Source organism: Molossus molossus, unplaced genomic scaffold, assembly GCF_014108415.1.
Source record: "Molossus molossus isolate mMolMol1 unplaced genomic scaffold, mMolMol1.p scaffold_m16_p_15, whole genome shotgun sequence".
Lineage (NCBI taxonomy): Eukaryota > Metazoa > Chordata > Mammalia > Chiroptera > Molossidae > Molossus > Molossus molossus.
In genome coordinates, this window is record NW_023425350.1 from 21,094,562 (window position 1) to 21,122,083 (window position 27,522).

The 27,522-nt window shown below is 44.7% G+C and overlaps 1 protein-coding gene across 14 annotated transcripts in view; it reads left to right on the top strand.

The window, feature by feature from the left end:
- The window catches only part of LTBP1 (latent transforming growth factor beta binding protein 1), a 394,177-nt gene that overhangs the window by 34,960 nt on the left and 331,695 nt on the right, over nt 1-27,522 (top strand). For 12 of the 14 annotated variants that reach the window (XM_036262366.1, XM_036262365.1, XM_036262362.1 and 9 more), the window contains exon 3: nt 13,038-13,335. In XM_036262366.1, coding sequence (XP_036118259.1) covers nt 13,038-13,335 — 298 coding nt within the window. Of the gene's footprint in view, nt 1-12,898; nt 12,924-13,037; nt 13,336-27,522 lie in introns of those variants that run through there. The other 2 variants (XM_036262375.1, XM_036262376.1) reach the window with 1 other exon arrangement.

The following is a 27,522-nucleotide window of genomic DNA, read 5'->3' on the forward strand; positions in this document are numbered from 1 at the left end:
TGTTACTTCTCCTCTTTCATTTCTGATTTTGTGTATTTGGGTTCTCTCTCTTTGTTTCTTGGTGAGTCTAGCTGAGGGTCCATCAATCTTGTTTATCTTTTCGAAAAACCAGCTCTTTGTTTTATTGATCCTTTGAATTGTATTTTTGGTCTCTGTCATTTATTTCTGCTCTGATCTTTACTATTTCCTTCCTTCTACTTGCTCTGGGGTTTTCTTTTTGTTTGCTTTCTAATTCTTTAAGTTGTGAGGTTAGACAGTCAATTAGAAATTTTTCTTGTTTCTTGAGGTAGGCCTGTAGTGCTATGAACTTCCCTCTCAGAACTGCTTTCGCTGCATCCCATAGATTTTGTGTTGTTGTGTGTTCATTTTCATTGGTTTCCAGGAAGCTTTTAATTTCTTCCTTGATTTCCTCGGTGACCCATTTATTGTTTAATAATATGCTATTTAGCCTCCATGTATTGAAATGTCTTTGCATGTTCTTGTTGCAATTGATTTCTAGTTTCATGCCATTGTGATCTGAGAAGATGCTTGATATGATTTCAATCTTCTTGAACTTGTAGAGATTTAGTTTGTGTCCTATCATGTGGTCTATCTGTGAGAATGTCCCATGTGCACTTGAGAAGAATGTGTATTCTGTAGTTTTGGGGTGTAATTCTCTGTAGATATCTATTCAACCCATTTGGTGTAGTGCTTCATTTAGAGTCTCTTTTTCCTTGCTAATTTTTTGTCTAGAGGATCTATCCAGTGGTGTCAACGGGGTCCCCTGCTATGATTGTATTGCTGTCGATTTCTCCTTGGAAGTCCTCCAGAAGATTTTTAATATATTTTGGTGCTCCTATATTGGGTGCATATATGTTTATCAAGGTTATATGTTCCTGTTGGATAGATCCTTTCAATATTATGTAGTAGCCTTCTTTGTCTCTAGTTATGGCCTTCATTTTGAAATCTATTTTATCAGATATGAGTATTGCTACCCCAGCTTTTTTTTTTGCTTTCCATTTGCTTGGATAATTTTTTTCTATCCCTTCACTTTCAACCTCTGTAAGTCTTTTGTTGTGAGGTGGGTCTCTTGTAAACAACATATAGATGAGTCATGGTTTCTTATCCAATCAGCTACTCTGTGTCTTTTTATGGGAGCATTCAATCCATTTACATTTAAGGTGATTATTGATATGTACTTATTTATTGCCATTTTTGTTTAGTGTGGTTCTATTTTTCTTCCCATTTCTCCTGCTAATTACAGCAGTCCTTTTAACATTTCTTGCAGTGCTGCTATGGTGCTAATGTACTCCCTTAGCCTTTTTTTATTTTTTGTCTGGGAAGCTCTTTATTTGACCTTTTATTTTGAATGATAGCCTTGCTGGGTAGAGTAGTCTTGGATTCAGATCCTTGTTTTTCATGACCTTGATTACTTCATGCCATTCCCTTCTGGCCTGTAGTGTTTCTTGTGAGAAGTCAGCTGAGAGCCTTATGGGGTTTCCTTTGTAGGTAACCTGTTGCTTATCTCTTGCTGCTTTTAGGATTCTCTCTTTGTCATTAATTTTTGGCATTTTAATTACTATGTGTCTTGGTGTGGGCCTGTTTGGATTCTTCTTACTTGGGACTCTCTGTGCTTCTTGAACTTGAATGCCTTCTTCCTTCACCAAATTAGGGAAGTTTTCTGTCACTATTTTTTTGAATATATTCTCTATCCCTTGCTCATTTTCTTCTTCTTCGGGGACTCCTATGATTCGAATATTATTACGTTTCCAGTTGTCCCACAGTTCTCTTAAACTGTCTTCCTGTTTTTTAATCGTTTTTTTCTTTTTGGTTTTTCTGATTGGTTGATTTTTTTCTACCCTGTCTTCTAATTCACTGATCTGGTCCTCAGCTTCCTCTATTCTGCTTTTTAAACCTTCCAATGTGTTTTTCATTTCTGTTATGCCATTTTTTATCTCTTCTTGATGGTGTTTAATTTCCAATTGGCTTATTTTCAGCGTCTGTATGTCCTTACTCATAGATCATGGCTCTGAATTCTAGCCCTGTTAACATGCCTAACTGCTCCACATTGATATCATCTTCGTTGGAGGTCCCTTGATCTTTCATTTGGCTTCTGTTTCTGTGTTTCATCATTTTGGCTATCACAGTGGGCTTTGGAGCCTGTCAAGTTTTCCCTGTGGGTGTTGGTGTTCTGCTGTTTGTGGCTCCCTCTCCTGGGTTTAGATGAGCGAGGGAGGACCCATGTTCAAAACCACTGTCAAGTCTTACTTTCCTGGTTAAAGTTGCTAGCCCAGGAAAGGTACTGTTATCTTTTTGCCTGGAGGCTAGCAGTTGAGGTTACTTGTTGAGTTTTAGGTTGTCAGTTGATTGAAAAACTCCCTCAGGTGCTCTGCATAAGGGGATTTCCCGAGGGTGGGGCAGATGCTGGTTGTTAATGAGCTTCAATTAGCACTTCAATGGCCCGCAGGGTGGGGTTGGATCTCTGAGGGAGGGGCTGCTGCCTCCCCAGAGCCCTGGGAAGGAGCAATGTGGCTACCGTCCTGAGTGGCTGTACTCAGCCAAAGCTCTGAGCGCCCTCCAAACCCCGGGTGTCCCGACACAGTCCCAGTCCAGTCCGCCCTCCCTCTGCCGGAGCCCAAGGTGAGTGGCTGTGGCTGTTCTAGCCTCTGTCCCGGCTGCGCTGTGGAGCCGCCTGGGAGTGTGACCCAAGGGCGCTGCTCCCAGCTAAGGCCGCTGCCGAGCTGCGACCGTGGGTTCCCAGCCCCGTCTCGCGCCTTCGCAAGCCCACCAGGATGGAGTCAGAGTCCCTGGTGATGTGGTCCTCGCCAGCTGCTTTTCTGTTGGTTTTTCCCGTCGCTTTGTCTGTGTTATAGTTGTAATTCCAGTTGGTCCTGGGAGACGGCCTGTGTGGCTCCGTTCACTCCGCCGCCATTTTGGAATTCTTCAGTTTGCGTTACTTTTGATGACACTTCATTTGGACAGTACCCCCTACATTTATTTACTAATTGTATTTTCTTTTGTCTTAATTGTGTACTTTTACCCATTTTTTTGTTTTTCAATTTCGGTCTTAATTTGTTAAAGACAACTTTATTGATAGTACTTTATAAATAGCATTTTCTGAAAATATTTTTCTGTTTTTTTTTCTCTTCTTTTACTATTTTTAATTACATGTTTATATAGTCTAAACTGTTGATCTTTAACTTTGTTTTCTTTACCTTTTTTCCACTTTAAAAAACAACCACCACCACACAACTTCATAAAATGGCAGTAATAAGACCAGAAACAGAACCCTGACAAACTGCTGTGGTTTTCCATTCACATGACTTATGACTTTTAATTATGTTATATTTCGTGAGTGATTTCACCGTTATTGATGGCATTGGAGGAGTGTGTCTGGCCCCAGGGGACCAGCTCTTTTAAACTCAGTCACTGGTAACAAGCCACTCCTGCTCCGCTCAGGCTTCCAGAACCTCTGGCTTCCAGAACCTCAGGCTTCCAGAACCTCAGGCTTCCAGAACCTCAGGCTTCCAGGTCGCAGCTCCTGGGGGATTGGGCAGAGGAGCGTTCTTGACATCAGTACTTGACATCAAGGCATTGAACTCCTGAACAGAGTCATGAGGTTCTGCGCACGACCTTTGTGACTTGTTTTGTATAATTTGTGCCATGTTCAACCATTTGACTGTCTGCTTGGTTAAGTTGTCACGTGAGAGTACAGTCGTAGATGAGTAGAAAATAAATGATGAGGAAGCCTGTGCTATATGACAGCCTGACTTGGAGGACTGAGAGCAGTCCAAGCACACACCCCCCTGAAGTATTTCACATGTGTTTTCACAACAATCAAAACCCATGAGGGGTATGAAATGTATTGGTGCTCCATTCACCTATCTAGAAAACTTGCTTCTGTGGAATTCTTCATTATTCCACAAGGCTGGATAGAAAAGGCATGGGGTTGTTATGCTAATATTCTCTGCTCTTGAGGGATTTCGGAGGAAGCCGACCCAGAGACATTTACAAGGAAAGTACAGCATTTATTTAGGTTTGGTACAAGGAGCAGACGGAGTTAGAGTAGACCAAAATGTGTGACCTCATGCTATGTTTCTTGTGATCTGATATCACTTAGTGTTATTGAATAACTTCAAAGGGCAGCTGGGGATGACTGTGAAGACACACAGAGCAAAGCAATTTCTCACCTGCTGTCTGTGATCACAGAAGACACAGTTAGACTCAGATTTCTCCCGGGACACATGCGGGGGACATGCTGCAACTTGTTTGGAGGGAAAGGCAAGGGGCAGAGAGGCACACTGTTTGCCCTGTGTGAGCTGGGACGAGGTTTAAATATAACGAGGAGTTACTTTTTTAGAATTAAAAGCAACAGAGGCTGGGCTTCAGGGCATGGGTTACTTCCTAAAAATACAGTCACTGAGCTTTTAAATAACATTAGGATCAGCTTGTCAAACTGGAGTCGGATTCAAATGTGGAAGAAATCCAAGGGTATTCACTGTTTGGGGCGAAAGCTGCGATCTGACTGTTTGAAATGATGAAAGAGTGTTTTCAGAAGACCGGCATGGCCGCCAGGATGGAGTAGGATTTGGTTGCTTGTCCTGCTCACTCAGGTCTTGCTCTCCGCTTTCTTCAAGCCCAGTATTTGCCCACTGAGTTCATCGTTGTCATGGTAGCAATTTCTGCCACATTGACTGACCTCGTCCTTATGATCACCCCTTCACCCTGTAATCAAGGAACAAGTTGAACTACCTTCCGTTCTCAATCCCCTTTTGGTGGATTAAAAAAAAAAATTATTTTGACGTTTAAAATCGGAAAAATATACAGGAAGTACAAAGGACACAAAGTACACACCTGTGTATCTGCTCCCCATCGTTAATGTCGGACTGCTTGTCCTATTTGCTGCCCATCTTTTTCAGAACGAAAAGCTATCCAGGAAAGTGACCTATTTCCTTCTGTATCATTCCCCTTCGGCCCCTGAGGTGATTGCTGTTGTGAATTTACCATGAGTCCAGTACCTATGTCATGCTTCTATTGATTTCCTCTGTATCCATAAAAAACAAATAGTATTGTTTTATGTAATTTATTGACACGGGCAGTTATTATAATAGGATCCTGTAAGTCACAGTATAATAAAGTACCATCTTAAAATTAGCTTTCTTCAGGCAATGCGTTTTCAGGATCCATCCATTCTGATAGGTATGGATCCCGCTCGTGGCTCTAACTGTGGCATGGTGCTCCCCGGCATGCATGCGTGCATCAGAGTTTATGAGTTATCTATCAATGCCAGTATCTCCCACTATGACTGGTGTGCAGTGAGGACCCCCCTGTACGTCTCCGTGAGCCTGTAGGTGGAATTGCTGGGTTTTCACATTGTAAACTTACAAGGTATCGCCAGATTGCTTTTTCACAGAGGTGATATGAAACATACTCCCAGGGCGGCATTTGCGTTCCCCTTTCCCTAAATCATTGCTAATACTTTGGACACACTTATTGCCAGCCCCGTGCGTATGGAATTGCATCTCAGGGTTGTTTTGATTTGCAGTTGTCTGAAATTGGAGAAGTTGAGTATCTTTTCATGTGTATTTGCTACTCACGTTTCATCACCTTTGAATAGCCAATTCATATCCTTTGTGTTTCTTTCTAGTGATTTATAGGAATTCTTGATATATCGAGTGACTAATCCTTTGTTAAATATATCGCAGGTATCTTTTCTTTGTCATTTGTCCCCCATTTTTGTGTACAGTGTCTTTTAAATTTTTTTTAATGTTTTTATTTCAGAGAGAGAGAGAAACATTGATGTGAGAGGGAGACGTCGATCAGCTGCCTCCTATACGGCCCCTACTGGGGATCGAGCCCAAAACCCGGGCATGTGCCCTGACCGGGAATTGAGACCTCTCAGTCCATGGGATGACCCTCAGTCCACTGAGCCACACTGGCTGGGCTTAAATTTTGATGTGGTCAAGTTGACCAATCCTTTTTGATTTTTTTTTTAATCCTCACCTGAGGATATTTTTCTGTTTAATCTTCAGATAGAGTGGGAGGGAGAGAGAGAGGGAGAGAGAAACATCCACGTGAGAGGGACACATTGACTGGTTGTCTCCTGCCCGACCCTGACCAGGGCCGGGGGTGAACCGCAACCGAGGCACTTGCTCTTGGCTGAAATCGAACCGAGACTCAAATTGGTCTGTGGGCCAATGCTCTACCACTGAGCCGAACCGGCCAGGGCAATCCTTTTTGATTTTTTACCTACTGTTTCACATTTGAGAAAATTTTCCTTATCCTGAATCATGAAATATTTTCTCAATTTTTTTAAAGATTTCAAAGATCTGGAATATAATTCTTGTGTGAGCAGGGATCTAATTTTAATTCATTTAGGTAAATGGCTGTTTCTTTTCTAACCCCATTTTTTAGGTAGTTCACTATTTCTCTACAGATTTGTTTTATCTCCCCCATCATCTTCCAAGCCTCCATTTATATTTGAGTCTCTTTCTAAGCTTTCCATTGCATTTCTCTGTTTTTCTATCTGTGAACCACACTGTCCTGTCAGTTGTAATAGTTTGTAGAATCTTTTGGATTATCTACATAGACACCTAGGTGAGCTGAAATAATGATTCATTTGTTTCTTCCTTTCCAGTTAGACCTTTGATTTCTTTTTTCTTGTTTGGCTATGTTGGTTGGGATTTACAAGATCGACTCTTAGAGATTATTGTGGGCATCAGACTTGTTCCCGACTTTTATAGGAATGCTTCTACCGTGTCCACGTAATATTTGTTGTAGGTTTTCACGTGCTCCTTGTTGTGGGATTTGCTGTAGGTACTGTTTACCAGAACAAGAAATCCCTTTGTATTCCCAATTGGCTAACAGTTTTAAAAAAATCATGAATAAGTGATGAATTTCACTGGAAGATTTTCTTCATTCATTGAGATGAATTCTGATTTAATTTCTGTTTTTATCCTCACCCGAGGACATTTTTACATTCATCTTCAGATAGAGTGGGAGAAAGAGAGGGAGGAAAAGAGAGAGAGAAACATCATTGTGAGAGAGACACATTGACTGGTTGCCACCCACATGACCCCAACCAGGGCCGGGGACCAACTGCAACTGAGATACGTGCCCTTAGTGGGAACTGAACCCAGGTCTTTCTGGTCCACGGGCTGATGCTCTAACCGTTGAGCAATACTGGCCTAGGGTCATTTAATATTTTAACATGGAATTCATTGATAGATTTGTGACATTAAAGCCATCCTCATATTTCTGAAATAATTCTGCTTGCCTTTTGAAATACTGCTGAATTTGATTTACTAATATTTTCTTTAGATATTTTGCATCTATATATATATATATTTTAATATATTTTTATTGATTTTTAGAGAGAGAGGAAGGGAGAGGAAGAGAGAGATAGAAACATCGATGAGAGAGACACATTAGTTGGTTGCCTCCTGCACCCCCCCAATGGGAATGGAGCCTGCAACCCAGGCCTGTGCCCCAACTGGGAATGGAACTGGCGACCTCTGGGTCCATGGGTCGATGCTCAACCACTGAGCCACATGTGCTGGACTGCATCTATATTCTTAACTGTGATTTGTGTTAGTTTTCTTTTGTGTATTATTCTTGCTGAGGTTTTGCTGTTCTGGGATCTCCATTGAATGTCCTTTCTCTGGAGGGTCAGGACTGGGAATTTGCACCTTACAGGTCCTGGGAGTTTGGCCCTAGGCTTGGGCAGCTTAGTGTCAGGTGCTGCTCCAGGGGAACCTCTGTGCGCCCAGGGCTGTGACTGTGCAGGCCTGCTCTCCCGCTCTGTGCCCTGCGGGCCCCCGCCGCTCAGGCCCGGAGGTCTCAGCTCAGGAGCTCACCCCCGCTTGGTTCCTCCTGGGGTCACCGCTGTGGAGTGCCTGCTCCAGATGGTTGGGTGCTCGTGGTCTCACCTCTTTGGTTCTCTTCTCTTGGGGTTCACAGTCCTCACTTGCCAGTTGTTTGGGGTGACAACAGCTATTTTATATCTTTCATCCAAATTTTTAGTTGTTTATGGAAAAAGGCTTGTTTGGTAACAGTTATTCCATCCTGGCCAACCATGGAAAGTTATCTTTTTTTTTTTTTTTTTAATCCTCACCCGAGGACATTTTTCCATTTTTTGTTCAGGTAGAGTGGGAGGGAGAGAGAGGAACAGAGAGAGAGAGAGAGAAACATCGACGTGAAAGGGACACATCGAGTGGCTGCCACCCGCACAACCGACCAGGGCCGGGGACAAACTGCAACCGAAGTACGTGCCTTTAGCGGGAACCGAACCCGGGTCTCTCTGGACCGCAGGCCGACGCTCCAACCGCTGAGCCAAACCGGCCAGGGCGAAAGTTATCTTTTTTACCTAAAAAAAAAATCACCTTTTAAAATCATTGTTCTGTTTAGAACAGGGAGGACGAGAGAGGGTAAACCCAGCGTGCTTATCTTTGGTGCTGTCACTGGATGGTCTCCTTTACGAAGTGAGACCCCCTCGTTCCTTTTCACCAACTGAGTGTCTTTCAGAAGCTCTTTTTGTTTCTGCTGCGCTTGGGCTTAGCCTGGTTCCTGCTGTGTGTGTTTGTGCCGGGAGCTTGGTGGCGGCGTGGCTCCCACCAGCCCGTTGCTGTGCTCCCTGCTGTCAGCCCGGGACCTGCTGTCCCGGAGCTCTTCTGGAACCCATGAGACCTGCGCCTCTGTAACTGCCTCCAACGAGTGTACTGTTCATGCCACAGCAGACCTTCTCCACGAGCAGAGTATATTTCAATGTTCATTTTGATTTTAAAACATCTTTGAAGGCTCAGAGGCTGTCTGATCGAGCAACATGTACACCACGCCTGGAGGTGTGGGTGTTATTAAGGAACGGACTAAGAGCCCACGGATTGATGACCTTCCCTTGACATCCCAGCGCCCTTGCCAAGGAGCGGCTGGACGTTCACATCAGTCACTCAGCCAACATGAGGTTCAGGCTCCCGTCCTTGGTATAGAAAGGGCTGCAGAAGCCAGTGGTCTGACCTCACAGTTTATAATCTAGTTGGGCAATGAGAGAACCTTGTTAAAAGATGATTAATAATATGTGACAGGACAAGTGATCTGTGAAGTGAATCATGAACGGGGACGAGAGTTCAGGTGATAAAAAGGAAAGACCTCATAGGAAGGAGGGAGGTGTCGGATGAGCAAGAGCTTCAGGGCCCATGTTTCAGGACAGGGCACCCCGTGTGCACACAGGATGGTGAGCTTCTGCAGGGGGACCAGGGGACAGGGAGGGTGGAAGGGGTGGGCCAGATGTAGAGGGGCAGCTGCAGTGTGTTGCAAGTGGTTGAGTGAAGGAGAAGGAAATCCAGAAAGCTACATTTTAGGAAGACTAGTCTGTCTGCAGGTCTGGATTAGGATGTTGTTCCCTAACCTACTTGTTCTCAAGCTTGGCTGCACGTTGCAATCACTTGGAGAGTTGAAAAACAACAACACTGAAGTCTGAGCTCCATCCCCCAGACTTTCTGATTCAGTTTGCTGGCGTTGGGCCTTGGTTTTGTTCTTTTTTATTTTTCAATTACAGTTGACATACAGTGATTAATTTCAGGTGTACAACACCGTGATTAGACATTTGTATAGTTTACAAAGTGATCACCTCGATAAATCTGGTGCCCATCTGACACCATATGCAATTATTACGATATTATTGACTCTATTCCCTGTGCTGTTCTTTACATTCCTGTGACTGTTTTCATAACTGGCAATTTGTATATCTCATTCCCTCCCCACTTTTCACCCTTCTCCCAACCCCTCTCCCATCTTGGGCCTGGGTTTCTGAGTGTTTTAAGAGCTCCCCAGCTGGTTCCAAGGTGCAGCAGTGCCTGAGAACCACTCCTAGCGCTCTGATAAGATCTGCACGTACTGTTGACTCATTGTGTAGTCCCACAGGGAATCGCAGACTCCATTGGTGGAAAAAACATTTTCAGAGTGCTTCTGTAATATTTACTTATAATATTCCACATAGTTCAACACCTCCGAATAGCAGTTTTCTCATAAATGCCTACAAATTTGTACATTGGCCATGAAGTAGATGGTGACCATATGTATAAACTTTCGGAAGAGACCCTGGAGAAGTTTGTCACATGGGACATTTTTTATTTTTTTTGCATTAAACATGAAAGGGCAGCATGAGACAAACACCGTCACAGCAAGAATTCGGTGAAATGAGAGCCCTGGTAGCTTGGAAACACCGAACTGGCGGTGATAAAAATAGAAATCCTCAGAAACGTGCTGGCGGAAGATTGCTTTTCCCAACGCTGCCTGTCAGCGGTTTTCAGACTCGTGTGTGCACCGGCCCACTGGGTCCAGCTCCGGGTGGAGCAGCTGAGGATGTGCATTTCGGAGGTGCTTCCAGGGGACGCTGCTGGCCCAGGGCCACACCGCGAGGAGGGCTGTGTGAGAACCTGCTGCCTGAGGCCCGCGTGGTAGGAAAGTCGGCTTGGTGAGACCTGGTCGCAGGACCTGAGTTCCGCTTTCCATGTCCCGCCAGGGGCTTGCCTTGGTGCTGCGGGGATCTGCCCCTCCCCCAGTCAGGCTCCTCCTGTCTTCATGCCCCAGAGGGCTGCTGCCCGAGCCAGTGGGGTAGGAGGACGAGGAATTGTCGAATCCTCCTCCATACTGTCCTTTGAAAATGCACTGCAGAGGGGTGGTAGTGTACACAGTCCTACGGTCACATACCATGTTCTTTTCCTTCCAGTAGAACATTTTTGTGGGTTTACATTTTTTTTTCTCTTATTATTCTTTCCCTGTCCCCTTACCACATGCAAAATTTGAAAAGTTAAAAAAAAAAATCTCTACCCTTTATATACTGCTAATGCATCCCCATCCTTCGGAAGACAGCTCTCAGTAGTATCTGGGAAGGTTTCAGGCCTTGGCCTCCGTCTAGGTACCAGCTTTTGCAAGCTGCTCCCTGCAGCCTTCCTGGGACATCAGCAGACATTTGCCGTACACCTTGGGAGGGAGGCAAAGCGGAAATCACTCTCAGATGTTACACTGAAACACGTCTCTAATTGAAAGCATGAGGAGAATGCATACATGAAAGTGCCCGGAGGCTGATCTCTGGCAGGAGCCCAGCTCCGAAAGCCCAGTCCAGGCTTCGCTCGCGGCCGCCCTTCTCTCGGGGTGGAGTCCGTTTCCATCCCTGGGGCATTCCATAAATACCCATGCCGAGAAGGAACCCGATGATTCCCGCCAGGAAAACGCTGATAAATTTGAATCCCGAGCTCTTGGAGTGCATTGCTTTTGACTTTGAATTCTAGAAGCCTAATATGGGAAGAACCCGTGGGGACCATTTTAGAACAAGCAGCTACTGCCCTCCCTCTGCCCCAAACGTGTACAGGTGCGGAGGCCAGGGCTCAGTAGCTTAGCCCAAGGTCACCGAGGGAGCCGGCTGCATTTTTCTTCCTTCCCTTCCCTTCCCCTTGCCCTTCCCTTTCCCTTCCTGCCTTCTTTCTTTTTTACAAATCCTTTTCAGCTTTTGGAAAACTTGTCAGCTTAGTATTCTGACACTTGATACCCATTTCTTGTCATTATTTGCTACAAGTAATAGAAATCATCTTGTAGAAGAATGAGAAAGTATCGTCTCTCTTTTGTAGAAAATCAGTAGATTTCAGGGCTTTTCCGTCTTTCCTAACTGAGCCTCCTGTGGTCCGTACTCTGCTTCTATGTGCAATCGTTTGTGAACTGAATCTTGCATTGGATTTGATGGGAGACTTGGTACTGTGGTCTCCCTCAGGACCACGAGCCTCAGTCAGAGGTGTACTGATAGCCAAAGGTTGGCATAAATATATGTATTTGGACAAATAAAGAAGGGACTGAAGAGACCGTGTCCATAGGCCAGTGACATTAACCTAATAAAACTTAGGTCAATAACATCTGAAGTCCCATGAAACCTCTGATAAAATCCACTTACCTTACCCATGATGCAGAGCCCTGCTAACTTTATTTATTTTTGTTAATCCTCATCCGAGACCGAGACTATTTTTCCATTTTTTTTTTAAACAAAGAATGGAAGGGAGGGAGGGAGGAAGGGAGAGAGAGAGAGAGAGAAACATTGATGTGAGAGAGACACATCGATTGGCTGCCTCCTGCACAATTCCAACCAGGGCGGGGGTCAAATCTGCAACCCAGGTATGTGCCCTTCACCAGGGATTGAACCCAAGACCGACGCTCTAACTGCTGAGCCACACCGGCCAGGGCAAGCTCTACAAAGTGGAAAACTCCGCTTGGCCCCAAGCCTGGTGATTCAGAGTACACACGTCCTAGCAAACGGGAGATAAAGGGATTGCTTGTTTCGGGGTGCCTTTCATTATAGAATTAGAAATGGTGTGCAGTGCATGGGCAGATGCAGGAACATGTATATTGGACGACTCAACCTTTTTCATCTTGAATTTCTCTCATGTAAAGAAAAGTGGGTTGGACCAAATTTCTAAAGGATTGTCTGTGAGCCCTGATAGCTTGTGCAAGAGGAAGTCTGGAGCACTTTTTGAGGGGGTTGGGATTGCGCTTGGGCTTTTGTTGTTATGCCAAGTCGTCTTTGGGCACTGAAAATTTAAATGTAAAACCAGAATACAACCTAAAAAGACGGGCAAAGCATTTTCTTAAGTTTTCCCCATCCTGTTGTGTTTCTGAGAGGCAGCTACAGCAGAGTGATGACGAAGGATGACTTGGGAGCCAGTTCGCTTGGATAAAATCCCCAGCTCCCTCGGATACTAATATATGTGTGGCCTTTGGCAAACCACAAAACCCTGGTGTCTCTTTCTTCATCAGCAAAATGGGCAGAATAAAATACCTGCTACTGAGATGGTTGCTGGGGGATTCCATCGGTTGATAAAGATTAGACAGTACCCAACACATAGGAAGATGTTAATAAATATTGACAACCATAACGACCATCATCCTCTTGATGCCTTTAAGTATGGTTTTATTCACCTGGTGCCTATCCGGATTCTACTGTGAAGCCTTTGGAAGAATGAGTGAAGTCTGCGGTGCTTTTCTTCAAACCTGTGTTTTCTGTTCTCTTTCTGCAGCGAGTTGTGTTCCGCCCTGCCAGAATGGAGGGATGTGTCTCCGGCCTCAGCTCTGTGTGTGTAAACCAGGGACCAAAGGCAAAGCCTGTGAGATAGCAGTTGCTCAGGACACCTCGTCACCAGCCTTTGGAGGACAGAGTCACGGGGCTGCGTCCTCCTGGGTCCCTCCCGAGCAAGCAGCGAAACACACTTCATCTAAGAAGGCAGATGCTCTACCCAGAGTCAGTCCCATGGCCCAGATGACCTTGACCCTCAAGCCGAAGCCTTCAGTGGGACTCTCCCAGCAGATACATCCTCAGTGAGTGTTTTGAACTTGCCTGCAGCTCAGGAGCATCCTACTCTTAGATGAATCGCTTTATACCGCTCTCCTTTTCCTGCGCAGTGTGTAGAAATCACTTGCATAATCGCGTCAGTCCTTCCTTTCCTTGTGGTTGTACATGTGATGCGTACACACCAAGTCTCTTAAAAATATTTGATGTGTGTGTTTAGCCTCTGCGGGGAAGATGGACTCGAAGCACAAAGCAGAGCAGTAGTGAAGGTTATAGGGATCCAGGTCGGGAGGGAACAGTAAAGACCATTGTTTGATTGTGGTGGAGCTGTGAGTTAAAAAATTCTTTTCTGGGGGCAAGGAAGGGTGCTCTAGAATTTTGAAATAATAATGTTAAAGTGAAGTAGTGTGATTTAAAAAAGATACATGGAAAAAGTAGGAGCTCCACTTTGCACAGAGGAGGTATTCAAATGAAAGTGAGTCTTTGGAGAGGGCCACCTTCCGACCTCGGTAGCAGGTTAATGTGTCTTCCAGTTGCCATGCGGGTCCGTTTTTGGCGAATGAGCTGTGTTCTATTTATAGGAACATGGTCTCTTCTTAGCATTAGGAAGTGCTGTTCTGAACAAAATGAGAACCTTGGATAAAGGACGATTCTCCCTGTCCTCCTCTGAGTCACGTTAGACGCAGCTTCTGGGCTGCCCAGGATCCTTACATAGATCGTTGCCTTTTAATTAGCTGCTCTGTGTGGATAACGAGTCGCAGAATTCACCGTGACTACCATTTGTCATTTGTCTAGGAATGTAAAATACAGGAAGCTCTCAACTTAAAAACGGGCTTGACCCAGCAGTTCTTTGTAAGCTTGGAGTTTACAGTATTTTCTTCTTCCTAGAAATCCACGTGGTGATTAGTGTCCGGTCAGCCCACAGATGTTATTTAATCTGTTCCTATGGATGAAATTATCCTAATTTATACTTCCCGCTTCAGTAGGCCACCTACTGTCCCTGCTGAGTGGGGTCCTGCTAACTTTTTCTTTCTCTTTTTGTTCCCTCCTCAATCCTCCTCTTTCTGTTTTTCTTCATTTTTCTCTCACTTCTTCTTGTCTCACACTTCGGTTCTGCCGTGATAAATAGATTGGGGAAGGGGCTAGTTTGAAATCTAACCACTTTGCTAGCATTGCAGTTGGAAGATACCAAAATATCCGGCAGCTCTCAGCGGGAAGGAATGGTAGTTATAACGAGTGCTTAGTAACAGTTTTCCTGACGAATACTTAGTAACTTAGCCAGGTACTGTTTCAAACGCTTTGTCTACATTATTAATTTACAACTCACAATGAGCCCAAAGGTAGGTACTGTTATTAACCCCGTTTACCACGAGGAAAAGGAGGTGCAGCGTGGTTAAGTAATTTGTTTAAGGTCATGCAGTTAATAGGTTAACCATAATAATAGTATGATATAATAATAATAATGTGTTTGGATCTAAATGGAGGCAGAATATAGAGAATAAGTGCTAGGCTTGAAGTGGGGCAGACAGGATCCAGCATCCATGCCCTGAACTAGAGGGCTGCCAACTTTTGCTGCAAAAGCCAGATATTTCGGCTTTGTGGGACATATGGCTTCTGCTACAGCTTCTCAGTCCTGCCGTTATAACACGAAATCAGCCACAGACGATGCCGAAATGAATGAGTGTGACTGCTGCAATAAAACTTTATTTATGGCTATCGAAATTTGAATGTCATATAAATTTCACGTCACCCAATATTCTTCTTCTTTTGATTCTCCCCCCCCCCCCAACCCTTTAAACATGTAAAAATCATTCTTTGCTTTTGGGCCATGCAAGAAACAGGCTGTGGGCCAGCTTTTTGGCCCATGAGCTGGGGTTGCTGACCCCTTCTCTAAAGGGTAGGGTGCTTTTTTGTGCCAGAACATGAATGTAACTGTGTCCTTGAAATGATATAAAGTTTTGATTATTTCATACCAAGACATCTCTCTTCCAGCATTGTTTTGGATCTTAAAAACAAAGAACAGTTCTGTGTTGAACTATGCCTTGGCAATCAAGAGTCAGATTACTGTGCATTGCAATTATTTTTTTTTCTAGCATCATTACTTACATAAACTGTGAAGTAATTTACAAGCGACATCATTCATCTTGAATAGCACCATCCACTCTTAGACTTGGACTGCTAGTGAGAACCATATGTCAGATGTCAAATAAAGGAGCAACCTTTTTCTTTTTTTGGTAGCAGCAGTATAATTTAGACAAGAATGTTGTGAGTCAAAGAGGAGGCTAAGGTTTCAGCTAACTTGGCTTTGGGAAAATAGAAGTCATTACCGGCATACCTTGTTTTATTGCATTTCCTTTAATTGCACTTTGCTTTATTGTGCTCCGCAGATATTGCGTTTTTTTTATAGATTGAAAGTTTGTGGCAATCCTGTATTGAGTGAGTCTGTTGATGCCAGTTTTCCAATAGGCTCAATGATGGTTATCATTTTTTAGCAATAACGTGTTTTTAAAGTAAGGTATGCACATTTTTTAGACATAATGTTATTTACTGCACACTTAATAGACTACCGTGTAGTGTAAGCATAACTTTTTTTTTTTATCCTCAACTGAGGACACTTTTCCATTTTTTGTTCAGATAGAGTGGGGAGGGAGGGAGAGAGAGAGAGAAACATCGATGTGAAAGGAACACGTCGAGTGGTTGCCACCCACACGACCCAACCAGGGCCAGGGACAAACTGCAACTGAGGTACATGCCCTTAGCGGGAACCAAACCCAGGCCTCCCTGGACCTTAGGCCAATGCTCTGCTGCTGAGCCAAACTGGTCAGGGCAGCATAACTTTTATATGCACCAGGAAAACAAAGTTTGTGTGACTCACTGTATTGCATTACACAGTTTGGGGAACCAAGCCTGCCGTATCTCCAAGGTATGCCTATAGATAATTTGCTTCAGAAACCTCATCTGCTGAATGAAGAAGCTTTTTATGATATCATTATTACAGGCCTGTGTATATGGGCATGTCTGCTGTGTGCCTTTGGGTAAAGAGAGGAGATGGCCTGAGACACTAACAATTCTGACATTTTCCTAATACACTTTTAGAGGTTGCCCTGTTATCTGGGCCCTGCTGGGAGTGTTAAGATGTACAAGATCCAGTTCTGTTCTTAAGGAGATTTTAAAGTGATAAATGAGCTATAACTTGAGTTGGTTGCCACCCAAATGACCCCAACCGGGGCCAGGGACGAGCTTCAATCGAGGTACATGCCCTTGGCTGGAATTGAACCCTGGACTCACTGGTCTGCAGGCCAATGCTCTAACCGCTGAGCCAAACTGGCCAAGGCTGAATCGGTTTTAGATGGCTCGACTTAGAACCAGATACAGAGTCGCTTAGGAAGTCAAAGGAAAGAGCAGTTATCTCCAGATGGTGGAAAGTTGGGAAATGGAGGTCCAGGGAGGCTCTGGAGAAGGTGGCCCGTGAGTTTGAAAAGATGGTTAAAGTTGGACACAAAGAACTGGAGAAGAAGGGCATTTCTAGGGAAGGCAATAATGTGATGTCAAAAAGTATGGTGTATTAATTATCTGCTGCTGTGTAACAGGTCACCCCCAAATTTAGCCACTTAAAACAGTACACATGTATTGTCTGACAGTCTGCAGCCAGGAGTCCAGGAGATGCTTAGCTGGGAGTTCCTGCTCAGGGTCCCGCATGAGGTGCGGTCAGCAGGGGCGGCTCGACTGGAGCCGGGAGCCTGCTGCCCAGGTGACTCCCTCCCATGACTGGCGGCAGGAGGCTGTCCTTCCGTTCTATGTGGATGTCTCCACAGAGCTGCTTGAGGACCCTCACAGCATGGCCACTGGCTTCGCCCAGGGCAAGTGACCCCACGCTGGAGAGAGCAGGGGTGAAACCACAGAGCCTTTTTAGTCTTCAAAGGGACGTACCTTCACCTCTCCCTCATTCTGCTCTTTAGAGGTGAGTCACGAAGGCAGGCTGCCCTCAAACAGAGAGGAAGTAAGCTGCATTCTTGCAGGGAGAAATATTAAAGAATTTGTGGACATACTTAACAACGACCCCATGTAGGACATGATTTGACTGGAATGTGGTATCGATGAAGAGTAGTGGCAATAAAAGGTTTTAAGGGTTGGTTGAAAACCAAGTTAAAGACTAAGATTTCAACAAAGCAATTTGAAGAAGACATAATGAAACAAAATTGAAAAGAAAAAAGAATGGAGGGAAAGCTATAGTTTAAAAGAGGCCTAAGAAACATATTAACCGATCGTAATATTTGGATTATGTCTATCCTGGTTCAAACAAACTATGAAGAAAATAAAATGGTAACAATGGTTTATAAGATGACCATGAAAATGCTGATTGATTGGAAATTTGATGGTATAAAAGATTGTTGCTTTTGGGTGCTGTGATGATACCACTGCAGTTATGTAAGGAGGAGAACCAACTTTTTATTTACAGATGAACCATTTCTTTATTTGTAGGTGAAATTATATGATGATTTTGATGGAAATAACCCATTGGGTTGAGGTATACAGGTAACAAAATTGGCCATGAGGGATAATTACTGAAGCTGGGTTGAGTCTACATGGTGTATTCTCACACAATTCTCTGTACTATTTATATTTTTTTTTATCCTCACCCGAGGACATTTTTCCATTTTTTGTTCAGGTAGAGTGGGAGGGAGAGAGAGGAACAGAGAGAGAAAGAGAAACATCGATGTGAAAGGGACACATCGAGTGGCTGCCACCCGCACAACCGACCAGGGCCGGGGACAAACTGCAACTGAGGTACGCGCCCCTAGCGGGAACCGAACCCGGGTCTCTCAGGACTGCAGGCCGATGCTCTAACCGCTGAGCCAAACCGGCCAGGGCTGTACTATTTATATTTTTTAAGAAGTTCTGTAGAGTAACAAAGAAAACACAAGAAACTTTCAAGTGGGAAGGATGCTTTAATTTGTCTGCTGTGTTGGTAGCCTCATCTGTAGTGTGTAAAATGGGTTAGAACTGTGGTCGCTGGGGACTGGCTGTGTGACAGGTGTGGTGGTGCTGGTACGGTAGAGGAAGGCCGTGAACTCAGGTGTGAGTGCAGCTGGAAACCTTGACGCCTATTGAATGTAGGAGGCGGAGGAAAAGCAGATGAGGTCCGATCCAGGCTTGGGAGTGTGGGAGAAAGGGAGGGTGCCGAGGTCTTTCCATCTGGCCATTTGTGTGTATGTGTTTAAATGTGTTGTTATTGATTTTAGAGAGAGAGGAAGGGAGAGGGAGAGAGAAACATCACTCGGCTGCCTCCTACATGCCCCCTACTGGGGATAGAGCCCGCCACCCAGGAATCCAATTGGCAACCTCTCGGTGTGTGGGACGAGGCTCAGCCCACGGGCCAGGGCCATCCTGCCGTTTTTGAAGATTTCTTTGGGAATATCATGGCTCTCTGAGGTCTCTGATACTTGATGAATGGATGGTCTGACAGAGCATTATGAATGAATAGCCAAAATCATCCTCTGTAGCCCACTAGGGACTAAAAACAAGTGGGTATTAATGATAGTCACTCACCACTTCGTCAGGTATTGGTTTGGAGAGACCCTGGTCAGGGCATTCTGGCCATTGTCATTGCTGTAACTCCACTCAAGCTTTTCACGGAAATGGATTATCATGATGTTTCTTTGTCCAGCTTAGTGGGCCACATTGTGAGCACTCCATGAGCTGTGGGCAAGACCAAATGACGCTTCATCTGTCTGCATACACATTTTGTCAGCACACTTCTGATTCTCTGAACCTCTGCCTCACTTTATAATACTGATTCTTTAGAAAGTCCGTGTTGACACTTCGGTTTACTCTCATAGTTGCATCCTATAGATGTTCTTTACAGGTAGCTGTCAGTGCGTTTGGAGGATTGCCACTGTTTGGTCTCAGGGCATCTCCAGGGTTTGCCTGGAGTCCTCTGTGTAAAAAGGTGTTAATTCTTCTAAGTTAGAGCCAGGAGACTCCACAAAGGAGCAAAATTCAAAATTGTTTCACTTTTCAGAGCTTAATCATCACCTGCCAGTATTATTATTCACATGTATATTGACGTTTCCCATAGAAGTTTGTTTTTTACCCCCATGCTGCTCAGTGGGGCTGTTGTGATGGGTATGAAGTTGACCCTGCTTTGCCCAGAGAGCTGTGATCTGTGCAGTGTCAGGAGGAAGCACTTTGCAGGCGACAAGGCACCCGGTCCCCTCTCTTTCAGCTTGAGAAGGAAGTCTGGTTTTGCTCAGGATGTGATGTCGAATCTATCGAGAGAGCTCACATGGATCCAGTCTTTTTTCTTCCCTGGTGCTGGCTATTTTCATCGTCTTACGGTGTCCTGATGTTACAAATGACTGTGGTTAGGTTCTCTGGAAAAATTAGTTTTTTCCTGTCTCAACCAGGAAATCTCTCTAATGGCATTGACTATCCTGTTTGTCCTCTTCTTCCTAGGGATGGGGTGAAGAGAAAAGAAGCAAATTTAATGTCCTTTTATCAGACAGGACTCATTCAGATGCATTGTGTATTTATCAAGTGAGCTTAGAGTGTGCCAGGCATTTTCTAAATATAGAGAATGTTCTTTAAAATCCATGTGGATTGATGTGTTCTACCTTCAGAGGTCTTGAGAAATGAATGCTTCACATTTACCCCGGGTCAGTGGGCAGGCAGCAGTGCTGGGTGATGTCTGTGTCATGGAGGAGAGGGGCTGCACCCTCCTTTATCCCTGCCCAGTTCTTAGCTGCTCCCTGCGGTTAAGTTTCTAAAACCCTGTGTGCTGTGATAACTGACAAGGATGGGAAACTTTGTGGAGTGCTCCTTGAAGTATTCTGCTCTCCTAATTAACAGCTGCAAAAACAAGATGTAAAGTTGTTCTCTTTATTTGGACTCTCTCATACCCATAAAGAATAAAAAAACTCACCAACAGTGACAACTTTAGGGAGAAGTTTCAAGCTTTTTGTTGCACTGATAGTTGAGTTTGGGAATTGTCTGAACTTTTGAAAGAAGCCAAGGACATGGCCAGTACTCAAGTAGACAGTTTCCTCAAAGATGATCTCAGACTATAGGGGGACCCTGCTCAGGGTGGATCCCCACCCCAAACCCCAGTCTGCCTCCCCTCCCCCAGGTTTCACCTCTGTGTGTCCCTGTACTTACCATGACCGTTACACTACACACAGTTTTTCATCTTTTTATCTGCATAGGTACACAGAGGGGTTACAGTGAATTATACATACATATATATATATATATATTTTTTTAATTTATTAATTTTAGTTTTACCTGGAGAAAAAAATATTGATAATGTTGAAATTCCTGTCCAAGGATTGTTCCATGTACTTATGTTGCAGGAGTTATCTTTTTCTCTTGGAATAATATTGTTCACCTTTGTAAAACCCCAAACATTTTGCAAAGTACTTTGTATTCCTTGTTGTATTTGATCTTCCCAATTAGTCTATGAGATGGAGATTTTTTTTAACTTTTTAAAAAAGATTTTTAAATTGATTTTTTTAGAGAGAGAGGAAGGGAGAGGGGGAGAGAGAGAAACATTGATGTGAGAGCAAACATCTATTGGTTGCCTCCTGCATGCCCAGCATGTGCCTGGGTCAGGAATCGAACCGGCAACTTTTCAGTACATGGGACAATGCCCAACCAACTGAGCCACAAGGGCCAGGGCCAGATGGAGGTTTCGATCTCTACTTTTTAGTATGGAAAAGAAGGCAAATGAGTAGAAAGTTGAAGAAAAAGAACTCCAGTGCTCATTTCAGGATATTTTAGGGATAGTATGAGAACTAAAAATTGACCCAACCAATGACTGACTTCAACATTTTATATGCATTTATTGTAACTTTTCTAAAAATTGAAGTTACGTTGAAATTGCACAGAGAAGAGTACACAGATCAGAAGTGCACACAGCCTGGTGATGATCCCAAAGCGATATCACACTTGGATGACGTAAATACCATCCAAGTCGAAGAGGAGAACATTGCCGGGACTATGACGTCCCCTTGTTCCCCAGTCTGCCCTCTTCCTCCTCCCAACGGGAGCCACTCTCTTCTAACACCAGAGAATATGTCTGTCTGTTTTTGAACTACATATACATGAATCATACTGTGTGTATTTTTCATGCAGTGTGATGTTTGAGACTCATCTGTGTAGCTTCATGGGACTGTAGTTTTCACATTTACCTTGCCAATGATTGGTCCATTATACAAATATACTGTAACTTATTCTACTTTTGATGGATGTTTGGAGTTTTTCCAGTGTTTGGCTTTTATGAATAATGTTGTGTAGGTAAGTGTATGTGGGAATTCCAGAAGACCTCTGTGAACTCATCAGAAAACCAAGTCCAACTGGGGATAGCAGCATCGAAGCTTGAGGACTGTGATCCATCGTGTCAAGTTTGATCATAGTGGTGCCTGCTGGTCAGCACTTTTTTGCTGACTGAGAAAACAGGCATGTGGGGTAACGGTGGGAGAAGTAGGGTTCACGGAATAGGAAGCGGTGAGAACTGGCAGGAACGTGAACTGTGGGGTGGGGGTGGGGGTGGGGAAGGCAGGAGAAGGGTTGGGGAGGTCGCTTGCGCCTTGAGCTGTCTGCAGTCTGTTGGGTCCCACGAGGAAGGCTTGGCCAAAAGCAGTTTTGAAATATGACCAGTAACAGACTGGGTTTAAATTCGGGTCAAAGAATTATGTGGAAACGCAAAGCTTACAATGGAAAGGGTAAATGCTAGGATACAGTTTGCTCCCAGTTTAATTGTTAGAAATCAGGATGATATTTTGTTGCTATGTAATAATAACAGTAATAGTAATGAAGTAATATTTACTGAGTGTTTATTCTGTGCCTGGAGCTCTTACGAACTTTCTAAGTATTATCTCATTTAATTCTCTCCCAAGAATGTGAGAAAGATACTGTTACTATCCCCATTTTGCACGATGAGGCATTTCAGGTGTGGAGGGTAATTTGCCTAAATCCACGCAGCTAGCAAGTGTGGAGTCAGGGTTCAGCTTTAGGTGGTCCATGAGGTCTTCTTGTTTGTATTGCTTCTTTCTTGGATGGCATTTGTATTCATTTCCTATTGCCACTGGCACAAATTGTCACACATTTAGGGACTTAAAACAACACAAATTAATTGTCTCCTAGTTCCGAGGTCAGATGCCTGGAATGGGTGTCCCTGGGCTGGAATCCAGACGTCGGCAGGGCCGCGTCGGCAGGGAGGCTCCAGGGGGGAACCTGTTTCTCTTCCAGCTTCCAGAGGCTGCCTTAATTCTGAGACTTGTGGCCCCTTTTCCTTCTTCAAAGCCAATGGCGTTGGGCGGAATCCTTCTCTCTGCCATCCTCTGCCTCATCTCCTGCCTGCTCTTCCACTCCTGAGGACACGCGCAGCTACGTGAGGTCCACCAGAACACATGCCAGGCTAGTTTCCACGTCTCAGGGTCAGCTGGTTACCAGCCTTAATTCCATCTGCAACTTGATTTCCATTTTCCGTTCATGGGTTCTGGGAAGCAAGTGCATAGACATCTTTGGAGGGGGGCAATTACTACGATATTTGACGAGGGACCCGTCCCATCTGCCAATCTTCCCTGCTGCTCAGGAGTGAGGTGCACAAGGGGTGGTAAAGAATGATCAAAACAAGAGCAGAGCCAGCCCTTATGACTCTTCTAAAAGTTAGACTTAAATACATCACATAGATTTAGGGCCTCCATGGGGCCCCCCACTGTTCTCTGAAATCTTGGGACCAGCACACTCAGGCACTTGTGAGTGGAAGAGGAGGAAACTGAGAAACCCAGAGCCTAGAGATGTCCAGGCAGCAGGAGGGGCCCAGGCTCTTCCGATACCTAAGCCTCATGGGTCTAGGGATGGAAAAGTCAACACCACTCATAAATAAGTGCCTGTTGACATACAGTGGCTCCACCCACTATAGAGGGGGGGGGGGCGGATATGGACTGAAGTGGGAGAGGGCTAGCCTGCCCCTTTCTACAGCGATCAGAGTGGCCCTTAGGCCTGATTAAGTGCTTCCCATATGATTATGCTTCTATGTTGAAATAAATTGGGAGCACTGAAAGTTGAATTAATTAGTTGTTGGCGGACTCGCTGCAAACTGACAACAGAACCGGGGTTGAAACCCCCGTGACTCCACCGAGAAGCAGCTGGACCAGAATCCAGCTTGGCTGATGCATGGGACCCGTGAGCTTTAGGCCAGGCCCGTGTGGCTGATGTCAAACACGAGAATGATTTTCAGAGCCTGACTTTGGGTGTTGTGCAGATTAAAGTAAAAATGACACTTGGATACGTTTCGCATTCCATAGATACTGCGCCTGAGTCCTTCCAAGGTACCTCTGGGGTTGCACTAAATCCTCATTCCTTGTTTTCCTTGGCATAAGGGTTTGTTTTTGTTTGAGCAGAGCATAGACTAAATTTCAAGACCAAGTTTTTATAGCAGTTCTTTGCCCCAGAGTTGCCGGGGATCTGAATAAAGAACCAATGAGGTCTGAGTTCTGTGGAAGGGAGGTGACAAGAACATCTCAGAGTATATAAAACACTCCCAACTAGGAAATAAAAAGCAAAGTTAAATAACGTTCATAAGCATGCTTACAGTTAGTATGTCGTTGCTGAGGTTCTTGAAGTTGAGTTTATTTTTACCTGTTTATTTGTGTCTCTGTGTGTCAGAGAGGACCCAGCAGCAGCTGGTCATATGTCCTGGAGGCAACACGTCTACGTGGGAAGGGTGTCTGCTTAAACACACAGAGAACCCCTGGATTTGCTGGTCCAGGAGAAAATGTCTGTTATTATTCAGGACTGCTATTTTCAGACAGGAGGCTTGTGTGTGTTTTTGGGAGGAACCAGAAGGGCCGGCGGGTGGAATTAGCTAGTAGATTGGAGAATGTCCCGATGCCCCTTGGAGTTAGGTGGACTTGCCTAGGAGTGGGGTGGGGAGGCTTTGACTGTCCCAGGCACTTGGACTTTATGAAGTATGAGAGAATTAAGTCCAAACCTGTGTCCACAACTAGAGGGATCTGTTCAACATATAAGTCTCCTTTTTCCCTGCCCTGCGTAAGAGCCTCCATTGGCTCCTCGGTGCGCTGAGGACCGAGGCTGGTTCTCCACTCCTGGGGAGTCAGTCTGCCTGGGCCCATTTGTACCCTTCCCCCTTGTTGTTGCCATACACAGGCCACATGTCACCATGTCACAGGCAGCTCCTCGGCTCTGCCGAGCTCCTTCCTGACACATTTTCTCTGTCACCCCCGCCCCACACCCCTCTCTCCTGTTTAACACCTGCTCGTTTTGCTGCTCTCGGTTTCCTCGGGAGCATTCTCTGAAGCCTGGGTTCCTCCCGGGAGAGGCTCTCTCAGCACCGCGTCCCCACCCCTCCCCTCCAGCCCTCCTTGCAATTTGTGTGGTGCACTCCGCCTGGCACGGTGCCCACGTGACGAGTGAACAAATGTGGGTGACACCACGGCACCGCTCTGAATCCAGAAGTTTGACCACGCAGGGATGCAGACATTAACCCAGCTCTGGGCTGCCTCGGTTTCCCCAAAGCAATGAGAGGAGACCCGTCCGAGGAGCCGCCGACCAGAGCAGACACACGGTGACTCAGTCATCCCACTTTCCGGTCCCGGACAGGAGTTCAGCCCTGGGACCCCTTGTCCCGCCGCACCCCCACTTCTGCATACCTGTCCGTGTGACAGGGATGTTCCACTGCTCGGACTCTGGGGGTTCTGGGTCTTACCTTCTTGACCTTGCAGTGCTGGGTCTCGCTCTTGCACTTCCTGCAGTGCCTGCTGTGGACACAGGGCAGTCACTGACCAAACATGAGCACAGAGCCCCGGCCGCAGTCACTTGGGAACATTCCGGACTGAAGCCAATTTGTGACCTTCACGTTTTAGTACTCTTGAGTCTTTAATTAAATATTCATAATTTCTTTTTATCCTCACCTAAGGACATTTTTCCATTTTTTGTTCAGATAGAGTGGGGGGTGGGGGGGAGAGAGAGAAACATTGATGTTAAAGGGACACATCGAGTGGCTGCCACCCGCACGACCAACCAGGGTTGGGGACAGACTGCAACCGAGGCACGCGCCCTTAGCTGAACTCAGGTCTCTCTGGACCGCAGGCTGACGCTCTAACCGCTGAGCCAAACCGGCCAGGGCTAAATATTCATAATTTGAGCTTCGATGCAAAACCGCCTCAGCGTGCATAGAAAGCAAACAGGGCCGTCCGGCAAACTTGATCTTTCACTGAGAGTTCATGGAATTCCACAGTGATGGGTGGGGGCTGTCGGCAAAACAGAGAAGAAACATTTTATTAATGTCAGTATCTTTGAGTAGAATTAATGTGGATACTTTTCCCGTTAGCAAGTTATTTGTACATCATGGAAAACTCAGTGAGTGCATTAGTTTTTTTGTTTTTGGCATCTTTCGGAGTTCTCAGCCAGCGTGGACCGTGACGTTTTATCCCTTACGGGGGGATACCTTGCCCAGAGGCACGTGGGCAGGCGGAAGCCGAGCTGTGACTTGACCCTGACGGTCCGTGTTCTGCTTGCTGTCTTTCACCTGCCTTTGTCTGACTTTTTGCCAAAACAGTGAAAAAAATAATTTGCAGGGGATTATTGAAGTGTGTAATTTTGAAGTATTTTTATAAATAAAAAAGGATAGCCCTGGCCGGTCTGGCTTGGCGGTTGGAGCATCAGCCTGTGGAACCGAAGAGTCTCGGATTTGATTCTGGTCAAGGGCATGTACCTCGGTTGCGGTTCATCCCTAGCCCTGGTCGGGGTGGTGTGGGGGGCCGCCGCTCATGTGTCTCTCTCACCTCGATGTTTCTCTCTCTCTCTCCCTCTCCCTCCCTCCCTTCCTCCCTCCCACTCTATCTGAGGATAAATGGAAAAGTGTCCTCGGATGAGGATTTAAAAACACACACACACACACACACACACACACACACACGGATAGAAGAGTGAACATTTTTAGTTCTATTAATTTTAAGTAAACCACTGTTGTCTGACAAAAATTGTTTATTTTCAAAACAATCAAGGTTCACTGAGTCAAAACACATTCTGTTTCATGGAGAAAATGTGACAATTACTTCATTATAGTGAATTACCGGCATAGAAGTTGTTTCCAAACATTTAAAAATTAGCCGGACTGTGTGTCGCATGTACAGAATTCATTTGGAAAACTTCTCATTTTAGGGCTTTCTTGACACAGACATCACTCTGATTGCTTTCCAAGTGCTGCCTTTTTATTCTTTGCCTGGTGTTGGTGTTTTGCCAAGTGCTGGTATTTGGAGACTTGATGGACAGAATCTAAAGTGAGACATCATTCTTTCTTAATTTGTTCAAAGCCTCTTTATACAGCAGCTAATCCTTCCTAATTATATTTCTAGGAAGGATGTTCTTAACTCAAACAGGAAGATGACATAGGCATTTTGAGGAGATTAGGGTGCACTTTACTCTGAGAAAAGAAATTTGAAAGGAAGCAGGCTCCATTTCCCACTTCCCATTCCCTGGGAGCAGACAGCCCTTCTCCTCCCCGCCTGGCGAATTCTCTCTTCTGGTCCTCTTCCATTTCTGTGGCTCCTGCATATCTCTGGACTTAACTAAGCTCTTTTGAAGGAGTAAAAAATCGTTTCTAAAAATCCAATTTCTGTGTATGAGGCAAGCATTTCACAACTTACTTGCCTTAATGTCCTGAAAGGTGACACAGGAACTTGAATTGTTGGAAAGCTTAGTGTGCGTATTAGAAATACTTTATGGAAGGTTGAAACACTTTGCAGTTTTATTAAGTCCTCCTTAATTAATTTCTTCGTTGCTTTGTATTAACTTGATGTAGTGATTTTTATGTAAAAGTAAATATTAAACTGACGTGTATGTTAGACACAATATTTTGAACAGTAAGTGTGGTCACTGTCAAGAGTTCAATAAATGAAATAAGTGATAGTTTGTAAAGTCTTAGTGGTTTTAAATATTCCTATGATGTGTGATTTTATCACCTTGCTCACAGATGTATTTCAACTCGTTTTTCTTAATTTTATTTTGTGAGGTTTATTTTTATGTGAATAATATATTAACATTTTTTATCCCACTTTCTATTATGTGGTCTTATACATTCTTTTTTATTTGTAAGAGCTCTTTTCATATGAAAGTTCCCACTTGTCAAACATTTCAGAAACTCTCAAGGAGCGGGTACTTGTATGCAAAGAACGTTATTGTATTTATTTAAT